This window comes from Sinocyclocheilus grahami, unplaced genomic scaffold (assembly GCF_001515645.1).
Source record: "Sinocyclocheilus grahami isolate Dianchi unplaced genomic scaffold, SAMN03320097.WGS_v1.1 scaffold1995.1, whole genome shotgun sequence".
Classification (NCBI taxonomy): Eukaryota; Metazoa; Chordata; class Actinopteri; order Cypriniformes; family Cyprinidae; genus Sinocyclocheilus; species Sinocyclocheilus grahami.
In genome coordinates this window covers 62,769-72,927 of record NW_015507174.1, presented here as the reverse complement: position 1 = coordinate 72,927, position 10,159 = coordinate 62,769, and the positions used below count along the sequence as shown (strand labels likewise).

Sequence of the window (10,159 nt, the reverse complement as noted above, 5' to 3'; positions counted from 1 at the left end):
ATCTTTAAATATATACACAAAGGCTATAGCATTATAATTATATACATATGGATATTGTATGTATACCCTCACACTTGAACTTCTTCTATTCTTGAACACTTGATGATTATCTAATCAAAATAAAAGCGCAGCGCTGAGTCTAGGAGAACTCATCGGTATCACACACACTCCGGACGCGTCACGTTCAACTCGAGCAGCGGTCTAAAACAGTTTATTTAATCACCAACCGGACACAAGTTTACTTCAAGAATGAACAATGAGGCATAGATGAGTTTGATGTTCGGTGTTTAAAAAAACTGAGCAAACAGAAAGAGCGACCTATATTATAGCTCTATAAATGAAGCACACAGACTTTATTAGAGCCACAGAAAGACAAACGTTTTGCTGAAAATGCACAATACACAATTCATTATGTACATTAACAACGATTCGGGACCAATATAATGTAATTTAAAGGAAAACTATGTGAATGGTGCTCTGTGGCGCGGCAGGATTTTCTGTCGGCTGCATTTAAATCCGCGTCTGAAGTTTCCCGCTCTGTTCAGCGTGCAGTATCACGTGTCTAAACAAATAGCACGTGCTGTCAGTGATTTCAACCACTAGAGGCCGCTCTCGCACTGTATAATGACAGCAGACCCTTCTCAGCCGCTCCAGCAATGGACGCAACCCAGAAAACTATCGGCATGGATTTTTGTCGATAACCGATAGTTACAGCAATCAACTATCGGTGCCGATTAATCGGCAAAACTGATACATCGGTCGACTCTAATGTGAATACAACTTTTAATATAATATCCAGTTTATTATGCCATTTGAAGCAATGCATGTTTGTGCAATTTTGCTATATTTTAGTGTTTAGTGGTATGCCGTGGAATTTTATACCTATTAAAACTGCGCCGTGGTGCAAAAAAAAAAAAAAGGGTTTGGAAGCAATGAGGAAGCAAAGTTTAATATTTAAGAAATATTACAAATGCTCAAAAGAGTGTGAAAGAATGACAAGCAATAATCACTCACCTTTGGATAGAAAAAAAACATATGTACGATCAGCAGGAGCCAGAAAAGACCTACTACAAGTTACATCTGTGCATTTAAAAGAAGAACAGAAGTGTGCCTCTACCCTTCACCAGTCCATACCAGCAGAGTTATGCCAAATATGAATTTTATTAATATTAGCTGCCCAGTAATACAACATGAAATTGGGCAGAGCTAATCACCCATATTTTGTTTCCCTTCGAAATAGCTCCATCTAACAATTAAAAAAGGATCAGAACAAGACAAACACATAAACTTACACATTACAAAACAGCAAAATATGACAAAAACTAGCCCTATGTTGCATGTTTTAATTCATTGAGTGGTGTCCAGTTATCATCTTTTAGGTGAAAACTGTTTTATTGCAATTTTTTTCCAGTACTGTGTAAAATAGCAAACTCTGGTTGAAGTTACTTCCTGTCAGTGTTAGAATTTAACAAAGGCTTGGGGCAAAGATAAAGATAAAATATAAGTTCAAGTTGATTCCAATATCATCAGTTATACTGTATATGATGAAAAGAACACTTCCTTTTCATTGGCATGTATATGCAAAATATTTTCTCAAGAGGGTTTCTAGATGATATGTGGTAATTTTTTTTTATATTAAAATATTATCAGGACCCCTAATACAAAATTAAGAAAATCAAATAAAAAAAAAACAATAGCCCTATCAATATGCACTGGTTAACAGGCTTTAATTTTCATTCATTTTTTATAGCTGTCTGAATGAGGATTATGGCATTCAGTGCATTCAAGCAGCTTGCAAACTTCTAGAGATGATCTGCAAAAGAGTCAGTCATGCGCTTACTGATATTCCTGTTGCTTGCATGAACCTTGTGGCTGCTGTGTCAGGATTTGCCCAGGTATTCCATTCTGAGATCATAATATCTTTGTTTCAAATAATAACTGATTAAAGCCATTAGATGTTCAGACGACAATGAGCCAATATGCCTGACATTTGTTCAACCCAAAGACAACACAACAAACGGACACTTTCTCTGAGAAGACTTGTGAGTTACTCCGTTATGCCAAGCAAACTGTCAGAAGATGGATTGGACAAACCTTCCGAGGCAGACTTATAAACACAAGTTATCAAACGGCTGCCAGCTTCACTAGAGAGATTGAGGTATGCAGTACAAGTATGTTTATTTAAACTGACCATCATCTATATCTGTATACTTTATTATAATCATTTGGTTTGTTCTGCTTTACAGATGTGGAATAACATTGTATCCATTCAATTCGTGAGTAAGGACTTTACTAAAGAATGGAGAGAGACTTTTACACGGGACTTTGAGGGAAAGTATCAAAAGGTATTGATAACAAAATTCCAGAGTATGTCTCAAAATTACTTTTGGTTCAGTTAACATTGTTTAGTATCTACGTTCCTCTATTCTGTGCCTGGAATACTGCGCTAATGACTCTTTTTAATGAGTCAGGCCAAAAAAAAAAATATATATATATATATTAATAATGAAATATAAATATTTATCAGTTTGTATACTCAGATGTAAATCAATATAATTATTGATATTAAAATAAGGTTTTCTTCTCCTGTTTAGTATTATACAGTGACCAGTATTGATTTTGATATTTTCTTTTGCACATTTCAAATGCCATTTATTTTCAAATGCACTCTATTTAGTATATAGGACTGATTATTAGGGATGGGGTGCTACCTCAAAATTACAAACAGAATCAAACCTTAAATTTGTCAAGAACCTGGAATTGTTATTTGGTTCAAAAGCTAAACAGGAATAGTTAAAATCCCGTCCAGGGCTGTAGCTGGTCCCTATTTGAAATCATGCTTTTAACCCTAAAAAGGGCAAAACCATAAAGAGACATCAGAAAATTTATTTATTGCCATTTTTCAACTTATTGGGACTAAATACAATTTCTTGATTTTTCTTTCAAAACTTGACTCTTGTTTATAAATGCTTGATACAACATGGTTGTAATTCCTGAATGATTTGGAGTACAGACCAAAGGTTGGTCTCTTTTTAAAGAAGACACATAGCAGATTATTGCTGAAGTGAAAGCATTTAAACAAAGTATTAAAAAAAGTTATAGAAGTTTAAGTTTACAGTAAAGATAATGTAGTATAATAATTATTTTCTTTTAAATCAATATTTTATAAAATGTTGCACTCTAAAATTGCTATAAAATCAAAGCCATATGTCTAAACAAGTTATGTTCCAAATTTGAAGCTGATATCACAAAATTGTGCTTCCTGTGAGATTTTGTTTGGACACTATGCCAAAAATAACCACTGGGTGGCACCCAAACTCTATTGATTATTATTTTTTAAAATGCAGTTTTCTGTCACAAATCAATCATTTCGATTACAAAACAGTTACCAAATATGGAACCGTGACTGTCCAACCTTTCCAACTATATGTGTTTTGTCAAGATTACAAGAGATTTGGTGTTCTTGAACAGAAAGCCACACAATCACAGATTCTAAATATACAATATGTTTTTATATCTTAATTTATACCCCTAAGAGGGAGATGTATTCCCTGAGATACAAACATTTAGAGACAGATTACGAAAAATGTAAGCATTTAATTCATAAAATTTCAATGTAAACCTAATGCTGAACAACAGCTTTTTAAGCCTTCCAACATGTGTAAATATGAAGTGAAGTGACGTTTGGCGAACCATACTCAGAATGTGTGCTCTGCATTTAACCCATCCAAGTGCACACACACACAGCAGTGAACACACACACACCCGGAGCAGTGGGCAGTTATATTGCTGCGGCGCCCGGGGAGCAGTGCCTTGCTCAAGGGTCTCACCTCAGTCATGGTATTGAAGGTGGAAGAGAGTACTGGTTATTCACTCCTCCCTACTTACAATCCCTGCCAGACCTGAGACTCGAACCTGCAACATTTTGGGTTATAAGTCCGACTCTCTAACCATTAGGCCACGACTGCCCATATGTGAACTAGATCAACTTTTATTGGAGGGTGAGTAAATTTCCCACTACAGACGGCCATGCAGATTTAAATGCTTCCTGTGAGCTAAAAAAAGAATGTAGAAACAAAGTCACCTCATCTAAATATTCAACAATAAATATACAACACTTCAAAATGAAACCAAGAAATAAGACCTACACTTTCACTGATTCTCCCCACAGCTTCTCAAATGTTTGTATCCCTCAGTATATGTCCCACATTTTAGGGTTAAATAGCATAAATGGAACAAATATGCAAAATAGCTTTGCATAGTCGTCTTCACTGTATAAATTAAATATAGTTTAATCCTTGTTAAAGCTACAAAAGTTATAGAGCAGTGATTTTCTCTCTGTTTTTTTCTCGGAATGACATATAGGACACCGATAGTAGCTAGTAAAATAGGGTCACTGATGGTTTTCGAGGATACTCACCAAGATTTTGGCATAATTTTGTATGTATTTGTCCATTCAAGCGCAATATGATGCAAAAAAGAACTCATTGCAGTGTTCGCAGGCTGAGAGATGTAGCTCTCTGTGTGCATGCTGAATTAAGGTCATTTGCAGCATCTTGGGCTTGAATGGTTTTAAATTGCCAAGGCTTAACAACACGTGCAAATGATAAACTTGCAACTTGCAACACGTGCAAATAATAAAACCAACGCTGTGGTCCCCTAGAATTGTCACCACCTTTCTCCTCACTAGTGACGGCCCTGTTCCCAACCCTGGTGTCTAGTCTGTTCTAGCTCAGCTCAGTGCATTTCTTTGTTGCTTAATAGAAGTTCATACAAGTGCCATCAAACCACAGGATTTTGCCTTCCAGTACATTTCAAATCTACTGAAATGACTGAGACAAAGCATCTTAAGCAACTGAGATTTGCATCTGGTTGAACTGAAATAAATGTGACATTTAACAATGAAACGTGTGTCAGTGAGGGCAGTTGTCCAGGTCAATGTTTGTTGTTCTGTATTTGTAAATATACAAAACAATTTTTTGCTCTTATTAGGAAGATCCTCTGGACCAAATCCAGGTTTATTGCTCAAAGGTTGAGGAACTTCATGTCTCCAAGCCTTTTTTGGTGGGTAGCGTGGAGAAGTGTGCTCTCCAGGCTGTTGCTGCACAATGTCAGGTAAAGGTCTTTCACTTTGTTCTCACTGACAACATGAGTCACCTAGCATTATACACACATACTGTACATTAGAACATTTAATAAAATGAGATGAGGTCCAACACATAATCCAGTTTAAGGGTTTCTCCTTTTCGTTCTAGCAGAATTTAGTTTGAAGTTGGCTTGAACCCTTGCATGGATGTTTTACCAGTCTTTAATATCTTCTGACAAAAATTGTTCCGCAAATTGTCCAAATAATTTGAGATGTCAAACCTAGGAAACTGCAAATGATATTTAAAATAGCCTTGTAGTTACCAACATTTATCTTTTTAGCTTTTTTTGATACTGTCCAGTCAAAGCAAAACATTAAAGGGATAGTTCACCCAAAAATGAAAATTCTGTCATTAATTACTCACTTTCACGTCGTTCCATCTTCGGAACAGAAATTAAGATATTTCTGATGAAATCCGAGAGCCTTCTGACCCTCCATAGACAGCAAGGGAACTACCACGAGCAATGCACAGAAACGTAGTAAGGACATCGTTAAAATGGTCCATGTGACATCAGTGGTTCAATCATAATTTTACGAAGCTACGAGAATACTTTTTGTTCTCAAAGAAAACAAAAATAACGACTTTATTCAACAATTCGTCTCCACTGCATCACCCTATATCACCATTTTGGAGAGTATCACGACGCATGACCTGAATGTAACGTAAGTCTGTAATGAAAATGTTGTCATCATTTTCTTAGCCTTACAAAATGGTTAATTCCAGTCTTAATTCCGGTTTTATTTATGATAAAGCACGGGTATGACCACTTCACCCAATGCTTCTGTCTATCACTGTGAAACACCGTTAGCAAACAGTCTTAGCAACCTTAAATGAGCCAATCAAAGAAAATGCTGGAGTGACATTCTCTGGTCTCTTTTTAAAGAATACGCATAGCAGATTATTGCTGGAGTGAAAGCATTTAAGCAAAGGATTAAAAAAAGTTATAGAAGTTTAAGTTTACAGTAAAGATAATGTAGTATAATAATTATTTTCTTTTAAATCAATATTTTATAAAATGTTGCACTCTAAAATTGCTATAAAATCAAAGCCATATGTCTAAACAAGTTATGTTCCAAATTTGAAGCTGATATCACAAAATTGTGCTTCCTGTGAGATTTTGTTTGGACACTATGCCAAAAATAACCACTGGGTGGCACCCAAACTCTATTGATTATTATTTTTTAAAATGCAGTTTTCTGTCACAAATCAATCATTTCGATTACAAAACAGTTACCAAATATGGAACCGTGACTGTCCAACCTTTCCAACTATATGTGTTTTGTCAAGATTACAAGAGATTTGGTGTTCTTGAACAGAAAGCCACACAATCACAGATTCTAAATATACAATATGTTTTTATATCTTAATTTATACCCCTAAGAGGGAGATGTATTCCCTGAGATACAAACATTTAGAGACAGATTACGAAAAATGTAAGCATTTAATTCATAAAATTTCAATGTAAACCTAATGCTGAACAACAGTTTTTTAAGCCTTCCAACATGTGTAAATATGAAGTGAAGTGACGTTTGGCGAACCATACTCAGAATTAGTGCTCTGCATTTAACCCATCCAAGTGCACACACACACAGCAGTGAACACACACACACCCGGAGCAGTGGGCAGTTATATTGCTGCGGCGCCCGGGGAGCAGTGCCTTGCTCAAGGGTCTCACCTCAGTCATGGTATTGAAGGTGGAAGAGAGTACTGGTTATTCACTCCTCCCTACTTACAATCCCTGCCAGACCTGAGACTCGAACCTGCAACGTTTTGGGTTATAAGTCCGACTCTCTAACCATTAGGCCACGACTGCCCGTATGTGAACTAGATCAACTTTTATTGGAGGGTGAGTAAATTTCCCACTACAGACGGCCATGCAGATTTAAATGCTTCCTGTGAGCTAAACAAAGAATGTAGAAACAAAGTCACCTCATCTAAATATTCAACAATAAATATACAACACTTCAAAATGAAACCAAGAAATAAGACCTACACTTTCACTGATTCTCCCCACAGCTTCTCAAATGTTTGTATCCCTCAGTATATGTCCCACATTTTAGGGTTAAATAGCATAAATGGAACAAATATGCAAAATAGCTTTGCATAGTCGTCTTCACTGTATAAATTAAATATAGTTTAATCCTTGTTAAAGCTACAAAAGTTATAGAGCAGTGATTTTCTCTGTTTTTTTCTCGGAATGACATATAGGACACCGATAGTAGCTAGTAAAATAGGGTCACTGATGGTTTTCGAGGATACTCACCAAGATTTTGGCATAATTTTGTATGTATTTGTCCATTCAAGCGCAATATGATGCAAAAAAGAACTCATTGCAGTGTTCGCAGGCTGAGAGATGTAGCTCTCTGTGTGCATGCTGAATTAAGGTCATTTGCAGCATCTTGGGCTTGAATGGTTTTAAATTGCCAAGGCTTAACAACACGTGCAAATGATAAACTTGCAACTTGCAACACGTGCAAATAATAAAACCAACGCTGTGGTCCCCTAGAATTGTCACCACCTTTCTCCTCACTAGTGACGGCCCTGTTCCCAACCCTGGTGTCTAGTCTGTTCTAGCTCAGCTCAGTGCATTTCTTTGTTGCTTAATAGAAGTTCATACAAGTGCCATCAAACCACAGGATTTTGCCTTCCAGTACATTTCAAATCTACTGAAATGACTGAGACAAAGCATCTTAAGCAACTGAGATTTGCATCTGGTTGAACTGAAATAAATGTGACATTTAACAATGAAACGTGTGTCAGTGAGGGCAGTTGTCCAGGTCAATGTTTGTTGTTCTGTATTTGTAAATATACAAAACAATTTTTTGCTCTTATTAGGAAGATCCTCTGGACCAAATCCAGGTTTATTGCTCAAAGGTTGAGGAACTTCATGTCTCCAAGCCTTTTTTGGTGGGTAGCGTGGAGAAGTGTGCTCTCCAGGCTGTTGCTGCACAATGTCAGGTAAAGGTCTTTCACTTTGTTCTCACTGACAACATGAGTCACCTAGCATTATACACACATACTGTACATTAGAACATTTAATAAAATGAGATGAGGTCCAACACATAATCCAGTTTAAGGGTTTCTCCTTTTCGTTCTAGCAGAATTTAGTTTGAAGTTGGCTTGAACCCTTGCATGGATGTTTTACCAGTCTTTAATATCTTCTGACAAAAATTGTTCCGCAAATTGTCCAAATAATTTGAGATGTCAAACCTAGGAAACTGCAAATGATATTTAAAATAGCCTTGTAGTTACCAACATTTATCTTTTTAGCTTTTTTTGATACTGTCCAGTCAAAGCAAAACATTAAAGGGATAGTTCACCCAAAAATGAAAATTCTGTCATTAATTACTCACTTTCACGTCGTTCCATCTTCGGAACAGAAATTAAGATATTTCTGATGAAATCCGAGAGCCTTCTGACCCTCCATAGACAGCAAGGGAACTACCACGAGCAATGCACAGAAACGTAGTAAGGACATCGTTAAAATGGTCCATGTGACATCAGTGGTTCAATCATAATTTTACGAAGCTACGAGAATACTTTTTGTTCTCAAAGAAAACAAAAATAACGACTTTATTCAACAATTCGTCTCCACTGCATCACCCTATATCACCATTTTGGAGAGTATCACGACGCATGACCTGAATGTAACGTAAGTCTGTAATGAAAATGTTGTCATCATTTTCTTAGCCTTACAAAATGGTTAATTCCAGTCTTAATTCCGGTTTTATTTATGATAAAGCACGGGTATGACCACTTCACCCAATGCTTCTGTCTATCACTGTGAAACACCGTTAGCAAACAGTCTTAGCAACCTTAAATGAGCCAATCAAAGAAAATGCTGGAGTGACATTCTCACGGTTACAGAAAACACTGCTGAACCTCAACTAAAATTAATCTAATATCACCAGAGTGGATTATTGATTATTGCACCAACATTTTGTACAGGACGTCATTTCCTTTTCCTCTCCAACTGGTTGGCCTCCTGCAGTAACGTTACACAAATAAAAATATACATTTTACCATTTTCCTCGATGGGGAAAAAATCCAAGTTAACATCAATCAGTACTTAATATTAATTTAAACTGCATATTCAAACTGCTTTAAATATGACTGCTACTTGTTTCCTGTGCACTTCAATACTGATCTGCGCTTGACTGTAGTCTGTCTGCTTATTGAGTTTATTTAACCCATCGCAATTTATTGGAACTGTGTGAACTAGTGACTACTCACCTTAATGTTGTTCTAAAGGCTTATTACTTAATAACACAAAAATGTTCTGCTCGCACTTGCCAATTAAATTTTTTTTGGCGGATGCATATTTGTCTTAAAATAATCCTATGCATCTCATGGCGTATATTCCAAGCATTCTGAAGGTATGCTGTGGGTTTGGTGAGAAACTTTTATGAAAATCTTGCGTTGCAGTCCTGTGCGAGTGCGCAGCAGCTCACGCCATGCACAAGTGCATATCCTTTTGAGATATCAATTATAATCAATTTTAATAAAACACAAGTCTACATTATAAAACTCTAACAGTAGGCTATTTAAGATCTGTTGTTCTGTTGTCAGAATGACAGTTCTTGTGTAAACATTATAGGCCTATTTATTGGCCCAAGCCAATTTATTATTCTTTCCTTTTTGCCTTAGTGTTTAAAATATTTATTTTTTAAATGAATGAATTACTTTATTAAACAAACAGACTTACTGGGTGAGCAGGGTAGGCTATGACAGCCATCATATCATACCCTGCCATGCCCAGCTGATGCAAAGAATAGAATTTATATCTACGCAGAAGAAAGCCCTGTCTAGAGTCTGCCCCGTTACAAGTTGTCGAGCTATTCATAAGTCTGTTTGTTTGATGAGAAAAAGATGAAATGTATAAATGCGTTAAGAATCCATACAACTGCAGCAGCGGAGGACTATTATTCTGCTGCATGATACTGCGGAAGAACTGATGACGGCACGGTTTGATCTTCGGCTGACCAATCAGCAGAAAGGGGCGTTTAATTCCC

General features: G+C 36.5%; 1 protein-coding gene across 1 annotated transcript in view; it reads left to right on the top strand.

Annotated features, from left to right (window-relative positions):
• LOC107573657 (E3 ubiquitin-protein ligase rnf213-alpha-like) overlaps window positions 1–10,159 on the top strand; it is a gene marked incomplete at its 5' end in the record, with an annotated part of 81,958 nt that overhangs the window by 16,305 nt on the left and 55,494 nt on the right. The window contains 5 exons of the mRNA XM_016260099.1: window positions 1,751–1,895; window positions 2,006–2,158; window positions 2,247–2,345; window positions 4,993–5,115; window positions 7,983–8,105. Coding sequence (XP_016115585.1) covers window positions 1,751–1,895; window positions 2,006–2,158; window positions 2,247–2,345; window positions 4,993–5,115; window positions 7,983–8,105 — 643 coding nt within the window. The remainder of the gene's footprint in view (window positions 1–1,750; window positions 1,896–2,005; window positions 2,159–2,246; window positions 2,346–4,992; window positions 5,116–7,982; window positions 8,106–10,159) is intronic.